Source organism: Acartia tonsa, chromosome 8, assembly GCF_053477335.1.
Source record: "Acartia tonsa isolate MP-2025a chromosome 8, ASM5347733v1, whole genome shotgun sequence".
Taxonomy (NCBI): Eukaryota; Metazoa; Arthropoda; class Copepoda; order Calanoida; family Acartiidae; genus Acartia; species Acartia tonsa.
Window position 1 is genome coordinate 32,385,646 of NC_137267.1, and position 23,603 is coordinate 32,409,248.

A 23,603-nucleotide genomic window follows, 5' to 3' on the forward strand; every position below is an offset into this window, starting at 1 on the left:
AAATCTAAAAAACTATTAGGGTGGAAATATTATCTTACTTTGAATAGCTTTGCTACTAAAAATTATGTTTTTCCGTATTTTTGCCTCCATATGGTTGTAATATAATTGTTAATAATCTCTTTTTAAATCCTTTTACCATTAAGATTTTGAGTAAAAAACAAGTACAATGTTGTACGTCGTCGTCCATAAGTAGCGCCACAACAATATCTAGTCAATATTCAGTAAATATTATATTAGAACCAGAGATTGAAGACAAAAGAACTTTCTACGCTGAGAAATGTTATATGCAAATAGGAATCTTTACAAGAAAATCAGCCGTCTATCTTAGATATTACCCGAATAAATCCAATTTCCCCCATAGTATTATAAGCTTACACAACTTGTATATTTTTGGTCATTATGATGGAATCAAATTTCGATTAAAGAACATACAGCTAAATGTAACAAATATTAGTTAGCTATGCTTCACAAAAATAGCATAACAAGGAAAATTAACCCAATCAAGAATAGATTATAAGGATTATCTACTCTTAAAAGTTAAATATCAAACTATGACGTCAATCTCTAATAAAAAGTAAACGTAGATGTTTGTATAACAGTTCATTTCCGCTAACCACTGAATCGATTAGGTTGGGCTTTTCGGGTAATATAGCTATTGTTCATGTGACAGTTTTAGGCTATTTTTGCCTTGATATTTATCACTTTCCTCTTATTTATGAAAGTCTTTTTTAGTAGCGAAGCTACACTATAATTAATTTTGTCTGTCCGTTAGTCCGTTCGTAACGTGGACAAATGTAATTTTTAATAGACAGCTAAATTTTGAGCCTCACTTCTTCATCCTTGGTTTTACTGCAGCTTATATTGAAACATATTGTCCTTGTTTAAAAAAATAAATGTAAGAAGTTAATCACAGAGAAGTAATGCTCTGTGAAAATCAGTTAATAAAAACGAGACCAATTTCACCAAAAGCATTTGTTATAAATTCATTTTTAACAATGACAGACGAATTTCACCATATTAGGATAGGGGATAGGTACTCAACAATTTTAATATATTTGTGTTAAATTAAATACAAGTTATCATAAATTTCCAACTTTTTGGCCAATCAAAAAAATATATTTTCTTCTTGAAGTTTGTAACCACATAATGACAGAATTGAGGATATATTAATTTATAATCCATAGTCCTATCACTGTGAGAGCACTTAACATCTATTCAGAAAATTTTTGTCTACATCATGGATTTTAAGATTTGTCGCTCACGGATTTTTGGAGAAATATCAACTTTTTTCTTCTAAAAGTTACTGAGACTTTAGAATCTAATAGTCTTTATAACTGCAAAACTTTCCATGCATAGTAATGGGCCGATTAGTGTGGCCGTTTATGAGATCTTACTGGCAATAAAGATACATTAAGCTTCTTTAGTAAATAAGATCTTTTAATAAAAGGAAAGCTACTCTAAAATCCTTTATAACAGTTGTAATAGTCATAAAAGTTTTAAATAAGTTGATTCTCAGGACAATACGGAACAACTTTTATTATTAGTAAACTTGTTGATTGAATAAATAGATTCCAATAACATGTATTTTGTATGTTTTTTTTTTATAATGATTCCTAATACTTTATCCCGGACAAAAATAGCTTAATTCTAGAATAACATGTTTTCTTTTCCTCTTAATACTAGGCTTTCTATGGGAGTATTATATATTTCAGTTTATCATTTTAGTAGCGAAGCTACTCCAAAAGGTAACAAGGACAATTATGTCAGTAAAAAGCAGGCAATTTAACATTTAAAGTGTATTATCTAAACTTCTTCTCTTCAATTATACATTGTCGTCCTTGGCAGTGTTTTGCTGGGTAAAAGCGCGAAGCCCACCAGAAAAATTGACACCCCCCTTAAGACCAAATCGAGAGGTTTAATATAGACAACAAAAAGTCCAACATCTACACAATCAACATACTCAAAAGTAAAAAAGCGTCCTTTAGGTCCTTAACCGGTAAGTTGACTTGCGAAGCACGCAAATTTTTTAAGATCCCCCTTAAGATTAATCTTTTTTACCACCTATCTGTAAGCCCTTTGTCCTTGGATAACTAAAATATAACATACCTGATCATTTTTATCTATAGCTGGAGTCTGAATCCAACTAAAGTCGCCGTCTTCGCTTTTGAAAGCAGCTGATCCAAATAGGTCGTGGTTTCTGTTGATATCAGCTGTTTCTGTGATGCTGTCAGCTGTTTTGCTATCCAACGAAGATCTGAAATAAAAGGTAAAATAGAGTTTGATGAAAAAATTTACTTGTGGGTACTTGTTGGTTATTTGTATGGATGAAATGTGATTTTCTTAGCTATTTTTAAAGATAAAATCTCTGAAATATCCATTGAACATTTTCATTACTCCTGCACATTCAACCTAATTCTAAAGTTGTCTTCCAGTCTGTCTGTTATGCAATGAGAGTTAAAAAATCATTAGGTGCATTTTGCAGTTTAGATACAGTCAATGACGTCCAAGCTTTTCTTTGTTGGTTGGTAAAAAAGTTTTGGGGTAATAAAAGTTTGGATGTCTCTGGATAAAATTTGGTACAGTTAATTAGAATAATGAAGAAAGTAAATAAAATACTGGAAATGAAACTCTAAATGTGCAAGAAAGCTGGGCCTGGGCTAATACTTGTGTTGCCAATTTATTTTTTTATTTCCTAGAAAAATTGCATTTCCCATCAACAACGAACAGTTAGGAATGTGGGTGTACTTCCGTGTTCTTTAGTGGCTGTTTGTATATTATCTTTCTCCTGTGTCCGTAGCCTCTAGGAACTTCATAACAGATATTTTTTTTTAAATCTACCCTTCTGTAAAATTAGATTATTGGTTGAAAAGTTTGCATTCTTCTAGTTTTAATTAACCAATTAGGATTTAAGTCCCCAACGTTTTTAGCCAATGAATGAGAGCATGTATTGAAAACTAAGGGTATATATTTAATATAAAGTCCAATGTTCCCTCCATCCCTGTGTATGTATGTGAGGTTTTGTATAACTTTGCTAATAATATAGTAGACTATCAGCTTTATTAAACTTTAGTCTACTCATATCCCACAATGGTAAACCGTACATTGTCTTTTTCATAACATTTGCACGACCTATAGGTACAAACAAGGACATTTTTGTTCATAAGTAGAGCAGAAACAATGGGCTAATAGATTATTTTCTTAAGAAGAACAGTAAACTTTTATATAGAATTAGTACATATAACCCTTTTATAAAATTTTAAAAGATTAAAATAATAAAACTGTCAGTCCAAATGAATGTTGGGTTAACCTGTACTGGTCTAAACATGTGTGTGTTTATGCGGAACATGATGAAGGTAAGGTAAAAAATATACTTCAAAAAAAAGATCGATTTACTTTGTTATATTTTATTTGTTTACGCTTTTACAGTTTAACTAAATTATATACCATGTAGCTTTCAATATACATAGCAAAACTAATAATAAGCATTGATGGAAAAGTTGATTTAAAAATGTAGAATGCTTAACTCCCAGAGAAGCTGTGCTGCAATTAGAAATGAACACATGTACAATACTGCAAATAAACTTAGATACGGACAAACATTCAATCATTTTTGTTCATTTTGATCAAGCAATATTGTCGACATAATATGTATTAGTCTTTTGTAGCATTACCGACAGACAATGCAAATTAGATTCTTATTGGTTTAGGGAATCTTTACAAAAAAAAACAGCTGTATATCTTCAATAAGAGATGAGCAATTCAGTTTCTTGCAAAAGGACAGACTAAAGGAAATTTAAAATTATAGAGTAGCTTCGCCATGGAAAGTAGAGTATGTCCTTTATATTGTTTAGAGCAGCCTTCTAAAAAAAAGTTAATTCGTAATTAAAAATGAAATTTAGTAAAACTGCCTGTAGCTGGTTTGTACAAAAATTAAAAGACTTTGATTTAAACATTTAACAATTTAAATAGATACAAATCTGTGAATAAATGTCTTGATCCTGGTAAATAACATGTAATTTCTACCCAGAGAAATATATTTATTATCCTAGATAGTCAGTCAGACACAATCATCTGTCCAATCTAAAAGGAACCTCTAACGCTCGGCGAATTTTGTTTATAGTCATATTAATTCATTCTAATGATGAAAGCAACGATTTTTTTTGAAAAATTAAGCTAGCTTTATCCTAAGAAATTAAACTATTCATAGCGGACTCATTATATATAGATGACATAACTTTACTTTCGTACCAAAATGTGTCCATGTTCAAACCAATAATATGGCTGGATCGTTCCTACACTGTGTTCTTATTGGTCTAATTTACTGATTAGTGATCTAGGATCTGCTATATCTATTCCCAGAGCTTTCTCCAATTTTTCAAACATTAAAAAATTAAAGCCTTCAAATGAAATGCCCCCGGGGCTGAGAATCAAATATAAAATAACACAATTATGTCCATAAGTAGCGCAGCAATATCAAGCTAACTAAATAAGCGATGAACAGAGATAACAGCAAGTCAAATAAGTTAGATCCAATTAATCACTATGAATGACTTTTTTGATGGTAACCTATTTTTTTCATAAACCAAAAAGGGAAGGGACATTTGATTAAAAGTAAAATACTGACCCCAAAGTTTCCATACTCGCATTGGTATTCGTTGGCTTAAAACATTTAGGTTAACTTTTTATGGATCTTATTACTTGTCTACAAATAATTTTAACCAATAAAGGGTAATTTTGTTTATCATAATCAAAGAAAGGTCAGACATTATTTATTGACAGCAGTCCCCTTGAAATCTGCTTTCAACAACGGATATATGTTTACTATGGAAAAGCTGAGCTTAAAAAAACACAATCTGTATTTTTAAAGAATTTTTTTATTTACATATTTTAGTGAACAGGAAAAAGTACATTATTTTATACAGCTAGTTTGACCGTCCCTCCTCATTTTTTGTTTAGTTTGGATAGAGTACATAGGTGAATTCATCTCTGATCTATACAGTAGCTGTGATATTTGACTACTTTTGAATAATTCTTAATGCTTTTTAAAATTTATTTATGTTGTTGTTTTCTATTACAGATGCGATTGATAATGAATATTTTTTCTTTGAAATATGAAGCTGCAGTAGTTACTAATTTTAAATTTTATGGTTGAGATAGATTTATAACTGTTTAGGGTATTTTATATTATTTCCAAAATTAAGTTTGAATGGCACATTTTTTTGGTTTGGAATGCTTCCAAAAAATCTACCAATTTAAAGGTTATATTAAGTAAAGATATTTGAAATAAATTCTTTTGAAATGTACTTAAAGTAGTGTTAAACCATATAGAGGACATTAAAATGAAAATCATGCTGGTACCCAAAGTGTTAAAGGAACGTTCTTCCATACGTTGGCTTAAAAACTTTGAGTACTTTTATTAAATATTGAATTGTTGGTTCCAACTAGCAGTGTCCAAAGTTTGATAATTTGTCATTAGGTATGTACATTAATTTATCGTCTATTGTCTTGTCCCTTAAATCCCTAAGCTTTCTGGGCTTCATTTTTTCATAAAACAAAAAAAACTTTAATACATAGGTATATCTATGATATAAAGTAGAACGATGTCTGTCTGTCTGTCTGTCTGTCCGTCTGTCTGTCCGTCTGTCTGTCCGTCTGAAGCTTAAGATCTCAGTAACCGCTGAACCGATTGGGCTCTACTTTTCAGGGATTATACCTACTGGTCCTGTGATGGTTTTAAGCTATTTTCTTGGGAGGTGGGACACCTTCAACCCCCCAAAAAATGAAAAACACCCCCTCCCAAAAAATGAAAAACACCCCCCCCCCAAAAAAAAAAATTTTTTTTCTTTTTATAACTAAAATTTAAATAGTGGGGTCGACTACCCCCCCACAAAAAAAAAATTTCCCCCCCAAAAAATTTTTTTTTAACTTTTCTTTTAAATCTAAAATACGAAAAATTGGTTTGATTAAACCTCTTGGGGCAAAGCCCCTAGAGGCTAGGGGCGAAGCCGCTAGTCTATGATATAAAATAGAACGATGTCTGTCTGTCTGTTCGTCCGTCCGTCCCTTAAGATCTCGGTAAACAATGAACCGATCGGATTCTACTCTTCAGGGTATATACCTACTGTTCCTGTGGTGGTTTTAGGCTATTTTCTTGGGGGTTCGGACACCCCCAACACCCTTTTTTAAGCACTAGGCAGCAGCCTGTAGCAGTGCCTATTTTTAAAAACAAATTTTGCACTAGGCAGCAGCCTGTTGCAGAGCCTATTTTTCAAAACAATTTCTGCACTAGGCAGCAGCCTGTAACAGTGGCTATTTTTAAAAGACAAATTCTATACCTTAGGGTTGACTTCCCCTTACCTCATAGGGCCAAGCCCCTAGAGGCTAGGAGCGAAGCCGTTAGTTATACTATATATCAGTCGACATTTCTTTTTTCATCTAATATGTAAAATTCGCTGTGCTTCTTATGAACAAAATTATTCTTGTTTGTCTTACCTTTTGGGAAAAGAATCAGCTATGACTGGCTTATTAAAGTTCTGTGACAACGTAACCTAAAAGTAAATACATTATTCAAATACACAAGAACAAGGATGACAACTTCTATAAAAGAGGTTTAACTAAAATTCCGTAAAATTTTATCTTTAAAGTTTAAATTACTTTAAAACAGGATACTTAATATAGACAAACTTATGATATTATACCTTAGGAGTCAATATTTCAAAAATCTAGTAAATAAGATGATTACAGCATATTATGTGTTTATTGTTTTTTTAAAAGCAGCTCTTACAGGAAACATCATGCAAAGTTAGAAATCGATATGACTAATCGAACATCTTAAATTAAATCAAGAACTATCCGTTACGTACGGAAGGACCTACTCTAAATAAAGAAAAGCTTCGATTTTAGAAAACAAAAGGGTTTTCTAATTATTCTTATTTTATAATTAGAACGGAAAAGGTATAATTTTCTCTTGCTTAATAGATTACTAAATCAACAAAATTAATGTGAATTCATTTCCGCATATGCTATCATCATTTCATATTTGCAAAATTTCACAACAGCGTATTATTAAAAGGATTTTTTTAATGATGGGAGTAAAGCAAAAAGGTAAGGTTAATTTGTCATTTATCATTGACTAGCGGCTACGCCACTAGAGGCCTCTAGGGGGCACATATATGTTTTTTTTTCACTATATATTAGGATCAGATATTTACAAAAAAAAATATTTTTTCGCTGTTAGTTATGTTTTTTTGCGATTTATCTTGGGAGGGTGGTGGTACCATCTCCCAAAATAGCAATAAACCCTCCCAAAACCTATGACAGACAGACAAACAAACAGACGGGGATCCTGTTACTTTATCATAAGGATATGCGGTTTTAATGTTATGATACAGTAATACATGTGGGGAAGTGAGTGCATAGTCAACAAAATCGTAGACAATAAAACTAAATTTGTCCCTTACAAAGCTTTTCCCGTAAAAAAAGTGCGGTTATTCTACAAAACTGCTATTATTTGATTTTAAAACGCTCAGAATCTTAAGTGCAAAAAGTGGCCTCGAAACCGATTGATACCCTCAGAATTATAACCATTTTTACGTCATACTGAAAAATCATGTATAGCATCGTATAATAGACAATTTTCCACGAATACTAAAATAAAAATTCTAATAATAATACCAGTTTGGTTAGCCCCCTTCAACCGCTAGGGGCTTACAAAACTGGTTTTAATCTTATGATTTATCATTTTTATATCCAGGGAAAGCTGTCTATAATACAATGCGATAAATAACTATTCCCATATAAGTATACTTGACATTATTATTGACTTTAAAATTTTTTGCAACGTTCAGAAAACATCTAAAAATACGACCAAAGATTTCCCATCCTTCACCGCAAAAACCATAAGCTATGGCCATTTTTAAAAACATATTTATAACAATATCACTTTACAAAACAAACTAAAAACAAGGATGACAACATCCATAAAAGCGAAGCACTGAAACGGTAGGACAAACGGACATTAACACTTGTATAGTGTCTAAACTGAATTATCAGAATATAAAAGTATAAGAGTCGAAGCAAAATTGTAAGTAAATTTGTTGAAAAACTTCTTGATACAGGATAATGTTTATTGAGTTTATGGACATACTTACATTTTTAGGATTTAATTATAGAGTTGCTTCGCTTAAAATATTGTTCTTTGTTGTCCCAGGAATCAATATACCAAAAATCAGATCAAACGGATAATTAGATCACATAAAAATTAGCTGTTAAAAAATTAGAAAAATCAACATGTTTAAAATGGACGTACGGACATTCTGGTAATGATTATAGAGTTGCCACTCTTTCTAAATCGTACCTAACTACTACAGGAATCATCATGCAAAGTTTGAAATCGATAGGACAATTCTAACATGCCTAAATTAACGAATAAAAGCTATCTATCTCGGACGGACGTACGGACGGACGGACGTACGGACGGACGGACGGACGGACCGACCCTAATTATAGAAAAGCTTCGCTTTTAATAAGGTTAATATCCAACTGTGATACTTTTCATAAAACTAACTATAAAAATCCCTTAAATGCTTTAAAGAAAAAAATACAGATTTTTTATCCTTAGTAAAAAAATATGTTATAAAATACATAATTAATGAGAAAAGCTTTTTATTTAGCGCGTGCCAACGTTATGCATATTTATTTACATGGGGGTAGGAAGTACCCAATAACTTCTCTTTTGGGGGGGACGAGGTGGTAAAATATATTTAAATTCCTTTCGCTTGTACAGCCTAGCACAAACTTTAAACGTTTTAAAATAAATTTTAATCCCATTCCAGAAAGAATTAAGTTATGTGTATGTAATAATGTAAGTCCCGAAAGATATCTTAAACGGCTGGACCGATAGTTCATTACACAACTTCCAGTGACGTTGGTTAATGGTCCAGGTATGGTTTCAGGCTATTGGGATGCGACAACCACCACACGCTCCACCACCCCAAGACAAATATTTATCTATTTGTATTACATTACTTCTACATCTATATAATATCTGTCTATTTATCCATCTATCTTTTTATCTATCTATCTATCTATCTATCTTTCCAACAATCTATCTGACTAGCTATCTATCTATGTAATTACCTCATCATAGCTAGAATGTCTACTTGGAACGCCTTTTTCTGACTCACTCGAACGTCTAAAACGACAATTAAAATTTAGTGTTAAATCATAAATATAGTTATTGGGAGACATATGAAAAGTTATAGAATTTAATCAAAGTAGGGTTCTTAAGATAATAAATTAATGCACATTTCAAATGATGATAAACAAAATCAACCTTAATTTAGATAAAGATAATTGGTTGAAAAATTTTGAAACTAACAAATTAAATATATCAAAAGTACCTAAAGTTTTGAGCCAACGAATAATGTTATGTTATTATAAAACTTTGGGTAACAAAGTAATTTAAAGTCCAATTTCTCCATCCTTCCTTGAATTCAAAGAAACATACTTAACAATGAAGTGACAATATAACGTACAGACTCTAGGCATAGAAAAGCTCTGAATTAAGGATTGTCAGTTATATAAAACACGTAGTTTAAATAGTAGCTGCGCTACCAAAAAAGACAGACAAAAAAACTAATTCGCAATAAAACACTAAAATTTTAAACAAGAATTGTGAATCATAATTTTATAAAAATAGATCCATTTAAATTGTGAAGCTTTTCTATAATAATGTTTTTTGGGTTTTTCGTTTATAGTTGCTTCGAAAAACATTACATCCTATTATATTAGGTAGCAAGCTTTTTTTTTCTTTGGCGTAGGATCTTGCTAACTGCTGAACCGATAAGGTTCTACTTTACAGTGAAGCTTCTTAAAGGTCATGAGATGGTTTTAGGTTATTTTATCCCGTTCCATATATCTTCGAATATGAAGCCCCTATATGCTAGATGCTAAGGGCTCAACCTCTAGTTATATACAATAGATTATAAAGCAAAACAACTCTATGACTTTATGCTTAAATTTAAGACAATACATTTGTCTGCATTTTTAAAAATAGCACAGCTACTCTATGATTATGAGCCACGGTATTGCCTTGATAATTATACACAAGGATAACAATATTCATTAGTAACAAAGAACAAAAAATTATGAATATACAAACTGGCAAATATATATAAAGGTTTTTGAAATTATTACTGTAATACAGTTTATTGTTACTTAGCATCATAAAGAATACTTTAATATTGTTGTTTCTACGCTAAATAAGAACATAATTTTTCTAGAATGTTTTATTCTTTGTAAAAAGTAAAGAATTTCTAAATATAGAATTTATAAAATTAAATATGATGATATTTTAATATTAACCATATTAATTAACTACAAGAATATAAACGAGGATGAAAAAATCATAATTAAGAAAAAAAAATATTAAATATATTAAGAGTAGATTCTCAGAGCCTTTTAGTCGTCTATCTCTAATACGAGCCGAGTAAATCACTCACAGACGGAAGGCTAAAATGAATATGTATAAACTTTGCCAGTAAATATTATTAAATTTTTGAAATAAGCGAACCTTTTCTATAATATGGGTCGGTCTGTCCGTCTGTAACGTTCGCTCTTATTATCAATTTAGACATGTTAAATTGCTAACCCTAAAAATATATCGTAAGGGTTTGAAATAACGAATGAGGCAACTTAGTTACAAAACTTTAGTTATTAATTTTAGATTTTCCCTAAAAATAAGGAGTGGGGTGTAGTTTTTAATGTGTTACTCTAGGTCAGATTAGGGCAGTTCCGGGAAAGACCCGCAGGGGTAAGACACCAAAGGTAAGAGGGGTTAGACATAAAAAGAACTATTTTGAATATATTTTTAAAATAATTGGAGGGGTTTCTGTGCTCGCTAGTCAATTTATGGAATAGCACTGCTTATGCTTATTCACCCATACTTATTTAAACACATTATATCACTTTTAACATACAAACACGATTATATAAATCTAATCATTTTTCATTTATTTTTTCATCACTAAATTTAGATTTACATTTTTATCACGAGATTCATGTTGTGCCCGCAATTCCGCATAAATTTTGTACAGCATATCAATATAAAATCACATAAGAAGTCATTTAAAATATTAGATATGTTGGGGCTATATCTTAAACTCGGATGGTCCCAGAGATTGATGGATTAAAGACTGTAAATCGTAGTGTTTCTCGCATTCGTAGGCTTAAAAATATTGAGGACTTAAATCAAATCTTTCTTAGGTTGTACAATCTATCAGTGTTCAAACCCTTACACCAACTTTTTATATTCTACACTGGAGGAAATTTTGTTTAACATAATTAGGGGTTTCTATCAAATTGTTCCCCTAAAATAATTATTAACCTTCCCGGGACCAATGAGAAGCTACACTGTAAAAGAGAACCATATCAGTTCAGCGGTTGGCGAGATCCTTAAGTATAGAAACATATATTGCTACTTTTATATATGGATGTAAAGAAATAAAATAATTTTTAAAATACTTTATGACGTAGCTACTTAAACTTTAACTTTGTTCGCCCGTTTGTCTGTATTTGTAAATATAAAAAATGTATCAAAACCCTTGAAAATAGCATAAATCCAATCATTCCACAACCCGTAAATATCTTCCTTTCCTTAATATGGTGTGCCCATCATATCAGACTTTTTCGAGATCTTTTAGTGTAGACATGGATTTTATCATACTTGTATCTGAATCAAAATAAAACTTATTTATTTAATGATAAAAAGAACAAAACAGTCATAAGTAGCGGGGCAATAATAAACTATAAATATTTCCAACAAACAATAACAGAAAAGCATTGTATTGAGTTTTAGGACATTTAATACATATAATAACTATCGAAAATTAAGATATAAAAATATAAATGAAATAATTGAATTTAATCTCTAACCCTTTCTTCCTCAATGATTTATCAGGATAAAGTCCCTTTCGTGGCAACGCACCTTGAGGGGCGATTCTTCGTATTTTTCACAATAGGTTTTCTTCTATTTCTAGCCCCTGCGGGGGGCTCTAACCCTGTGGGGCAATCACCTAACCCAATAAAATCTAACCTAACCTAAAATAACCTATATAAAGCCATTTTAAAAGTACGACGAATCGCCCCTTAAGGGGCGTTGCCACGAAAGGGACTATTCCAATTTATCATCTACCAATGATAGGGAAGTTTATTATAATCCATTGCTCCATCCTTGACCATCTGGGCTTTCAAAAATAATCTTTTTTCAACCAAATTATATATGACTCACTTTGGTTCAAATTAATTATGCAAAGTTTTGGTAACGAAGCTACTCTTGAGTTCGAAATGTTAGTATGTCCATTAGATATGTTAAATTCGAAAGTTAAACTCAATAGCTTTCTTTGTACATCCTTCTTTTTTTTACTTTTTGTGAAGAATTTCAAAGTGTGATTTCAAATATCCCAAAAATAATTGATTTTCTTAATGTTTAATGTTTTATTTGGTGTTCAAAGACAAATCAACAAAAACCTTTCTTATCACTTCTCTAAGTCTATTTTTAGCATAAAATTCTTAACCTTTATTTATTCTCTTTTAACAGTAATAAATCTATCCCAACCATAGGATTTAAATTAGTAACTACTGCTGCTTCATTACGAAATAAATTTCAAACAAAAAATCTTCATTATAAATCGCCTCTCTTGTAGAAGTGAATCAAGCAATATAAGCTTGGTCATTTGGACTATTTAGACGTTTTAGATAATTTCAACAATTTGATTTTTAAAATATTAAATCACAGAACGATTTTTTAATATACTTCTCAAAATTTAATAAGGTTTAAATTTAGAATCCTGCCTTTATTTTTCCTAAAACTTCCTAAATTTATTCTATTTCTTTATTGTAAAAATCTCGGTCACATTATAATTGAAAATATTCGTTTGTCCGGCTGCCTAATCTATTGTGCTTTGCTTTTATGGATGTTGTCATACTAGTTCAGACATAATTTGTCTATAAATCATAATATGAAAACAATTATTTTGTATTTCCTTTCCAAATTTATCTAATTGGACAATAAATAAGAACAAAGGACGTTCTACTTACCATTATTTCAAAGAAGCTTCGCTTCTATTATTTCTATTTCTAAAACTTTATCACTAATGAAATGTTGTATATTTTAACGTATAAAAACAAAACTAATAAATAACATAAGTTATGCCTCTCACAAAGTCACTACTTTGAAAATCAAAAGTCAACTGAGTAGAAAAAGATTATAGCTATATTAAGTTCCTTAATAGCAATGTCACTGAACTTTTTGCACAAGTGTAGATTATATTTCTGGTGTGATACCTCAGATTTGTACAATTTAGGAACGGCAAAGCGGCCTACTTGGGCCTACCGGTACGGTAGTGTTCATAAAATAATGCTAAAAACAAAATAGCAAAAAAGTTTCAGTGTTCATCTGACTCTTCTTTTATTTTTTCTTTATTAATTGTATATATGTATGTCTAATGTTATATCGGAAACCACTAAAACATTAAGTGTTAAAGTAAGAAAAGTTTATGTCTGTAAAACGTGCATACACTAAAAATGCACCCCTTTAAAGCACACGTCCCTCTAATTTTTGGATCAAGGGTGGTGTGAAAACTCCCTGCACGCGACTGATATTATATCTTTAGTCTGAAAATCCAAATTTTTCGTGATTATATGATTTTCATAAGGCAATGAATCAAAGGGTTTTTAAAAATTTTGCTGTTTCATAAACACGTCCGAAAATGTCTCTCTCTCTCACGTTAACTCAAGTATATCTAAGCTAAGGAGTTACCGGGTTTTCTTAGGATCTTAAGAGTGTGCGTTCAAAAATGTAAATATTGTTCTAGAATTTAGGATAAACAGAGATAAAAAGATAATTTGAAGCAGTATATATAATTCTTAACGTATTTAGATTGACGCGGTTTTTGCCGAGATGTGAACAAATCCCATCACTTACAACGAGAGGATTTGTTATCTGTTACATTTTTAACAGCTAATTTTTTTGCAGACAAATTTGCACACCAAAAATGCAAAAAAATACTATATCTTAAAAAACATATCATTAGACGCAATTTAAAAATTGAAATCTTAACTGTTTGTTGTTATTTTTCGCAACAAATAATGCTACTCTATGACTAACTTTGCAAATCTATCTGTATGCTGTAAAGCATCGTTATTTTCTCGGCTGCTTTTCAATAAAAGTGATTTTTATGTGATTATTCCCTTCAATTAGCAATGACTTAATAATTTGTGTTTAAGTAAAAATTTAAGTAATTTAGTTACTTGGCTGCTATATGCGATAAGTCTTTTTATTAAGTCTGTCCGACTGCAGCACATGTAAATGTCATAATATAACAAAGCTACTCATAAACTAACATAAAAACATATTTAGATTCATTTATTAAAATTTTCTGAAAATATTTCCCATAAAATCAGACTTTTTGTCCAAAACAGGGACGATTAAGTTCATAATAGTGCAGACAAAAATTGTTAACATTCTAGATAAACATAGAACAATTAATATTGTTCACTAAAAATATATCATTTTAGTTAAAATTTCATCACAGAATTACTTAACAAAATTGTTTTTAAACGCAATGTCAAGTAATCACATTTACGTGTGATAACATAAGTTGCTCAGTCTGACTGATAACAATACGTACTGACTATAGTTATAGAGTAGTTCCGCTTAAAATAATCAATTTCAACTTTTTGTGATGGAATTATTGAAAATAAATGATATCCTAATTTTAAATCATTAATACAAAAAGCCTAATATTCCATTGAGAAAATTGATAAATTAAAATATCTGAGTTTGATTCTTAAGAAAATAGGATCGGTGCATCGCTAATGAGGCAAAATTGTTTTGTGAAAAATCATCCAAAATCACACAAAATTCTACAAAAATTTAATAAAATCTAATGTTAATAACCCTTTTATGTTTTTATTTCATTTTGTAGATTTTTTATGTGATTTTGGAGGATTTTTCACAAAACAATATTGCCTCACAAGCGATCATAGTCTTTTAAGAATGCACCTCTGGTGTGTATTCATTTCCACTTATGTATCACATTAACAAATTAAGAACTGCTTATTAATTAGAAATCTTAAGGGATTAGACAATGGACGATAAATTGATATACATCCCAAATGATTATAAACAAAATTATCCCTTCTGTAGATTAAAATTATCTATTAATTGGAAATATTGATAATACTTGTTAGGAACCAACCAATTCAATTAAAATGCCCAAAGTTTTTAAGCCAACGAATAAAATAATATGGTTATAAATCTGTGGGTAACAGCGTAATTTACAGTCCGATGTCCACTACCTCCAAGCTTATTATTATAATAGCAAAATCTGCATCTTTTTTTCACTAAACAATTAAACACACCCTCTAATTTAATTACTATTGTGTCTGTTTGCGAATATAAACATTATGGAGATGTGATCATAAGCGGAACTGAATGATTAACAAAATATTCATGCACAAATAAGAAATATAAGAAAAAGATTTATAAGCTGAAAATAACAGTAAAATGTCATGAAGATTTAATGTAAATAACCTCACACTAATATATTACAGTACCAGTTAAAAATTGTCAAACATTTGTACAGCCACCGTCTTTGTGTGTGTGCATTTATATATACTTGTTCTTACTTAGTGATGTTTGATGGACGTATGGACATACCAAATTTATAGAGTACTTTCGCTGTTGATCAAAACACAAGAAAAGTTTTCATAAATTTTTTAAGGTAATTAATTGCTTAGAATAAAAAGAACTACGTCGAGACTGTAGAAGGTAATTTGACGGTCCGATGGACTGACGGACATGTCATATTAATACAGTAGCTTCGATTCTGTAAAAAAAAAGGGATTGTCCGCATTCCTGAAGGGTAATGAAGTGTAAAACAGAAGCACATTATAAACATGTAATTACTACAGCTGAAAGAAAAATTTCTTTCAGAACAATAATTTTAATCTTTTTATATGTGTAGAAATAGGATGTTTGCCTTTGGGACTGTCTGTTTCATATTTTCATATTTAGAAAGCGAAGCAGCTCTATAACCGTTACTAAAATTTAATATTAAGTTTGTCCTACTGTCTGATTTTAGACCTTGGCTTTTATTAATATTGTCATACTTGTATTTTAGTCATACAAACTGACGCACATAATTATTGATAAGTAAGCTACGCATAAATACATTACAACCACAATTTTCTTAAACCTTTAATTATGTCCTTATATTACTTCATAATATATTAATATTTAGTGATTGAACAATGTTAGATAAATTGATTTTTATATACTGCTTTTAAAAAGTTGTAAATATTGTTGTAAAGAAGTTATTATACATTAAATAAAATTGTTGAGAGTACCTTATTGTTTAATGAATCTCTAAAAAATTTCAGATGACTATCTAATAAAGCAGGAGACATATCACATAAAACAATATAATTAATGATATAGGAAATCTTCACAAAAAAAATCTTCAGTATAATATCAGTCCCAAGTATTTAGAAACCTTTCTGAAATTATTGAATGAGATATTAAATGGGGTTGCAATCACTACCACATAAATTCACATTTGCAAAAAGTCACAATAGCAAATAAATACCCAGGGATTGAAAGGGATAAGACAATCGCCGATAAATTGATGTACATCCCAAATGACGATACACAAAATCAAACCTTCGGCAGATTAAAATGTTAGTGGATGAAACGTTTGAACACTCAACTTTATGAGCCAACTAATCAAAATCCAATAAAGTTCCCAAAGTTGAAAAACCAATGCATAATGTGCGGTAGTGAATATACATCAAATTAATGTCCCTTTCATAGCGTTTATAATTTACTTAACGACCGGTTCCGCGATATGTTTAAATCAACGCTTTTCTAAATTTATAATGTGTTCGTCTGTCCGTATCGGATGGAAATAACCGATTGATTTGAATCCCCAAATAAGAATGCCTAGACTAATCAGCTAAAATTAAAAAAGTGTAGCATCTCTATAATCATTTCCAGAAAGGTTGTAGGTTAGTTTTGATTAGTTAACAAGATTCCTTTGACAACTAGACACTATATTAAAAGAAAGGAATCACTAAAATTATACCTCAAACTTATTAAGTATCTTGCATTAAATTAAAGTTATCAACAAAGTAAAAACATTTTATGTTTGTTTATATTAGTCTATTCATGTTTTCTTTTTGGATGTTGTTATCCTTGTACTTATGGTGTATATTAATTTGATTTCCCTCGCCATGTTTAACACATAATATACATTTATTGCGTTATCGCGTGTGTTTCATTGAGAGTGCTACAATTTTTTCTTTGAAAGTTTTGCAGCATACGCCGTATTCAGCGGCCGATTTTGTACATTAAGAAGCTGCATAACATGGCTGCTACAAAGGCTGGATGCCGAATAAACAACTTCAGTGGGCAATAAGTCTTTTATAAGAAAAAATCCTTTTATAAAAGTAAAAGGAAAGTTGCCTATCTTTTTGTCGTTTGTCGCAACCGAGATGGTTCTCCTTTAGAGAGCAGCTTTTTATGGGTCTTTAATGGGAGGATACTCGGTACCCCTTTAACTTAAATTCATGTTATAATTTTTTGAAGCACCACTTTATGTTAAACATGCGACAAAGGGATAGTGCGAGAAATCTTATAAGAGGTGTCCAAAATTTTTAAAAAGTTTTTTAAATAGCAAGAAAACAAGGATGACAACATCAATATTTAGCATAGGAATATAAAGTCCTACAGACGGACATACCAATCTAGAAGCCATTATCTCTAAGCAACCATAGAGTTTAAAGAACAGACATTAGGCAAAAGTGATTTATTTTATTTATTTGACCTTTGGTAGCATTTAAAAAACATAAATGTTTATAATTCTGAATTATATGAAAGGGTTTACCATCAATTCCGCATATAAAATCATCACATTTATTACAACAGCACAAACAGCTCTTTCCTCTATTCTTCCTAGATAGTAGAGAGGGAGGGGACATTGGGCTGTTCATTACATTAGTCCCCAAATCTTTTGATAACATTTTCTTTTTCATTGGCTTAACAACCTTGGGGACTTTTATTGAATTTGGATTGGTTGGTTCATTTAGTTTGGTGTACTAACGTTTCTTCAACCAATATTTGTAAACTACAGAATGGATAATTTTGGGGATGTACATCAATTTTTCGGCTATTGTCTTACCCCTTTAGATTCCTTTTTCTTCCCTATTATTGTTGAACACCCTTAGTATTAATTAACTATTGTGCAATGAGGCGAATGTGAAAATCTATGTGGAATTAATTGCACACCATGAGAAAGTTTTCCTGATGAAAAGTTAGAAAATCTGTCGGATTGGTTTGTGATTAAATTTATAGAAGATAGATAGATAAGTAGATATTTTTGAAAGATAGATTACTAGTATAATTAGGTACTTAGATGGATAGGTAAATAGATTAAGAGGTAATAATATACATACATTAAAAAAAGATATGTTGATTAATAGATTCCTAGTTAAGAAAGTTAAATTGGTGGATATATAGATAAGGAAAAGTGCCTTTAGATAAGCAGATAATAAGACATATGGAAACAAGGATGACAACATCCATAAAAGCGAAGCACTGAAACGATATGACAGAAGAACATTAACTTTTGTTGAGTGTCAGAACTGAATATACAAAATATGAAAATATAAGGTTTGACAAAATTATACGTAAATTTGTGGCAAAACTTTTTAAATATAGAATTCTGTTTAAGGACATACTGACATTTTTAATACTTGATTATAGAGATGCTTCGCTCATAATATTGTACCTTATTGTAATAGGAATCAGTAATCAAAAAATCAGATCAATCGGATGATTTTATCACATAAAAAATTGTTATTAAAAAAGTAAAAAAATCAACATGTTTAAAATGGACGTACGGACATTCTGGTGACGATTATAGAGTTGCTACGCTTTTTAAATCGTACCTAACTACTACAGGAATCACCATGCAAAGTTTGAAATCGATAGGTCAATTCTAACATGCCTAAATTAACGAATAAAAGCTAACTATCTCGGACGGACGTAAGGACGGACGGACGGACGTACGGACCGACCCTAATTATAGAAAAGCTTCGCTTTTAAAAATTTACGATATAAAAACGATGGCGTGCACTATGTTTAGGGATTGTATCAGGGGGTGCAACAAACTTTCAAGGGGGTGTTGAGGGGTGTCAACATAGAAAAGGGTGTAAACAACTCCGAATTTTCGTCAGGATGGATTGTTACACACCCTCCCCGACTCCATTATCACAAATATGAATTATTAATTTTGATCTACGCTACTTTTGTTAGTTTTAATCCTTGATTAATAGCATCTTATCTTAATATTTCTTTCTTAAATTGTGAGAAAGGATCACTCTTTTGCTCTTAGCTTCAGAATGACCACAAAACCAATTAATATCTGCTGGATTATAATCATACTAAAAAATTATGGATCATATAATAGACAATTTTCTAATATCAATACAACTAAAATCATATAATTCATACTATTTTATTGGAAAGGCCTTCGGCCCCTCGGGGCCAACCAAACTAGAACTTATCTTGTAATTTTTTATTTTTCTATTCATGGAAAGCTGGCTGTAATAAGATGCGATAACTAACTATTCCAACTTTCATTAGCTTAATCATACATTAGAAGTTGGGTATACAACACTCATACATATATTTATTGAATGTAAGATTAATGTTTAAATAATAATTTCAAAATGTTTCCATTTTCATAAATCACACGTTCTAGAGGTCATTTGGATTTGAGACAGGAAGATTAATGGAGAGGACATTGGACAATAAACTGATACATATACTCAGAACAATAAACTTATACATATACTCGGAACAATAAACTGATACATATATTCAGAACTACCTCATCTGTTCAGATAGTGCTGGCTTTAAAGTAGTTAGGCCAGCGAAAAAGATCACTTGTATACATAACACTTTGAGTAACAGTATAATTTACAAACCGATACCAATGAACCCTCCCCTCCCTTCTTGATTTCAGACATGTAGTCATAGAGAAGCTTGGCTATTATTTGATTGTGTGAACATTTTTATTTGTGACAATTTATCTTTTATTTCTAGTAGCACAGCTACTATGTAATTTTACTGTTTTGGTATAATTTAAATATTTTTAAAGCAACAAGGATGCCCAAGCTTTTCTTTAAATATCAATATGCTAAAAATCAAAGCACGCTGATCCCCACAAACAAATATATATTGAAGGTAGATTTGCAAATCTTATACTTTTATTGAATAGGTTAGGTCCGTCCGACCGTCCAAACGAAAACCACCGCTAATAAAAACTGATTGTGTCCTGATAGTTTTAATTTCTCAATATGTCGAAAGTTTTTTATCGTTATTTTTATAAACTAAGATATTGCTGCGCTACGAATGGACATTATTGTACTTGTTTTATTATTGGTAAATGGATAAATGATTAATGTTAATATTTTCGCAATTCCTATATAATTTATATTTCTTCATACTTAAATATATTTTTATGGCTTTAGTAGAAGAAAAGAAGATAAGACAATGGCCGATAAATTTAAGTGCAGCCCAAATTATGATACACAAAATTACCCCTTCTGTTAATTAGAATTAGTGGTTGGAACGTATGAACACACTTAAATAAACCAACCAATCAATAACCTCTAAAGTCCCCAAAGTTGTTAAGCCAACGAATGGAAAAAAAATTAAAACTTTGGGGACTAGTGTAATAAACAGCCCTGTTGTCCCCTCTCTCTCTGTTTTATGGGAGAAAAGGTGAAGTTTTTCTACATTTATATCTTTGATCTTTTAAGTCTATCTGTAACGGATAGCTCTGATAGTACATTTAGTTATTAATAGTTGAAACATTAAATAAGCAGCTTCCGAGCACTGAGCTGTAAAAATAAATTTTGCAAATATACTTATTAAATCAGATGCATTAAACAAATAAGGTCTATAATGCAAAATTATTTTTAAAATTAAATCTACCAAATATTGGATCCAGTCAAAATTGGGAAGGAAGACCTTAATAACTTTGAAGACAGTCAAAGCACTATAGCATGACTTTAAAATAGAAATATTACAATCAGACACTGAAATATCCATTTTTTGCACGAGTTTATTTGTTTTTCTTAAGTGAACCTTTCTCTAAAAGCGAAATTTTATGAAAATACATATAATTTCTCTAAGAAAATCTCTATACTACTAAATCCACTTGATTTCTCATAAGGATGAATTGAAATAAATGTTCTTTCGTACCAAAATGTAAACACTTTCTAACCAATAAAGTGGTCGAATTTTCCCAATCAGCTATAATCGACCCTTACAACATGTTACCGACTTGATCTATCCAAAATATCTAAATCATTTTTAGACATATATTTTACAATAATTCTTATTTATTCTAATATAAAGACAAAAATGTATGTTTGTTTATTATGTAAGATCTTTTTGAAAAAAAGGAATATGTATAATAAAAGTATCTTCAATAGAGAACCTCAAAAAATCAGACAAATGAACAGAAATTTTGAAATAACGGAAAAGCAGAATTTACTTTGTTTATTACTTTGGGTCTGGTTAGGTTAGTTTAATTTGAGTACTAAGAGTGCTCAACAGGCTACTTGTAGGAAACCACCTTTTTATTATAAGGTTTGAAATCGATAAAACGATCCAAAAAGCCCAATATTAACTAAAATAGCGAGCCAAAAATACCACACATACCAAAAATGTTTAAAATCTTCTGTCTAAATAAAGTAGCAAGTAATTTAACTTAATATTTGATATTACACTGAACCAAATAAGGGTCAAATTGTAATAAAATATTAAATTATACACTTCATGTATTACAAAAGTTAAAATATCATATTTTTAAAAGATAAGCTTTTCTATAATTAGGGTCTGACATTGGATGCTGAATCCTGTAAAAGTTAAGTACAATTTATATAGAAAGCATAGCAACCTTATAACCGTTACCAGAAAGTTGGTACGGTCATTTAAAACATGCTGATTTTTAAATTTTTGTAATCCTATTCATCTGATTTTTGAAACATTGATTCTAAGGACAACAAGGTACAATATTTCAAGCGAAGCTTCTCTATATTTAAGTCCACAAATGTAGGTATGTCCTTAAACAGAATCAGAATCCTTTATTTACTCATTTTTGTAGCAAGTTTATAAACAATTCTGTGTATAACTTCAAATAAATATTCTGCTTAATAAGTTTTGACACATGAAAGCTTGTTCTACCGTTCGATATCATAGCTAGGCTTTTACAGATGTTGTCATTCTTGTTTAAAGTAGAAATAACAAGGATAATTTTGTAAATAGATAGCGCAGCAAATAATATATCTAACAATGGTATTTTATGGAGAGAAAACATACAGTGTGTTTGCTAAAGTTATCTTATTTGTTCGATCAAAAGCTATGAGTTCTTTTGTTGTATTTTGATTGGTTGGTTCCAAACTAGTAAGGTCCAGACTTTAATGTATATCAATTTATCGCATATTATGTTATTTCTTAATATTCCTGGTTGCTTATGACCGATTCAACTTAATGTGACGGGTAAACGTATTTCATAAAATATCAATTTTGTCATTTAAAAGACGTGCCACGTCGAAATAATGTCAGTTTTAGCCACTGTTTTATTGACATGTGGTGGATTCTGATTTTACAGAGTAAAAATAGAAAGTACTGTAAACAAGATAGTGAAGTGCATTAAAATAAATGCACTAAGGGGGGGGGGGGGTTAATGCAACCATCTCGTAATCAATGTATAAATGGCACTTAGAATTTGAATTTTGATCTGAAATTTTGCATGAGTAATCCTTGGAAGTTCTATTTTCCCTAAATCGAACCAAAAGTTAGAAAAGTAACGGCTTGCGGCTCAGCCGTTTAGCCGTTTTTGACTAATTTTAGGGCAAATCTGTCATAAATTACATATGAATCAACTTTTTAAAACATATATTTGCTTTAAATCATGTGAAATGATACCAAAGACCATTTTTAGACTTCCAGTACCAGCAACTACCGGCTAGAACCGTTTGAAATGGTTTCGTGATGGATATGCCCTAAAAACAAAAAAAATGGCTAAACGGCTGAGCCGCCAGCTGTTAGCCGTTACTCTTACAACTTTTTGTTCGATTTAGGAAAAATAGACCTACCAAGGATTACTCATGCAAAATTTCAGATCAAAATTCGACTTCTAAGTGCCATTTATACATTGATTACGAGATGGTTGCATTAACCCCCATCCCCCCTGAAATAGATAGAGAAATCAATAGAGAAAGTCTAATAGATTCCTTTTCTATAAATTGACCCATTGACTATTACAAAAGGAGATTAATTCGACCATTTCACTGGTCAGAAATTGAACACATTTTTAATTTATTTCAGATAATAAGACAGATAAAAACCAAAGAACTTTTAAGAATACAGATATAGTTGAGGAAATTATAACGACAAACCATTTCGTTGCTCGTAACATTAGATTGAATCTTCTGTCACAAAACATAAACAAAAATCTTCGTCTGCT

General features: G+C 30.6%; 1 protein-coding gene across 3 annotated transcripts in view; it reads right to left on the bottom strand.

The window, feature by feature from the left end:
- Positions 1-23,603, bottom strand: part of RhoGAP15B (RhoGAP_ARAP and RA_ARAPs domain-containing protein RhoGAP15B) — a 99,477-nt gene that overhangs the window by 44,407 nt on the left and 31,467 nt on the right. For 2 of the 3 annotated variants that reach the window (XM_080170113.1, XM_080170112.1), the window contains exons 8-10: positions 9,139-9,193; positions 6,493-6,548; positions 2,107-2,254 (exon numbers count right to left, since the gene is read on the bottom strand). In XM_080170113.1, coding sequence (XP_080026239.1) covers positions 2,107-2,254; positions 6,493-6,548; positions 9,139-9,193 — 259 coding nt within the window. Of the gene's footprint in view, positions 1-2,106; positions 2,255-6,492; positions 6,549-9,138; positions 9,194-13,098; positions 13,253-23,603 lie in introns of those variants that run through there. The other variant, XM_080170115.1, reaches the window with a different exon arrangement.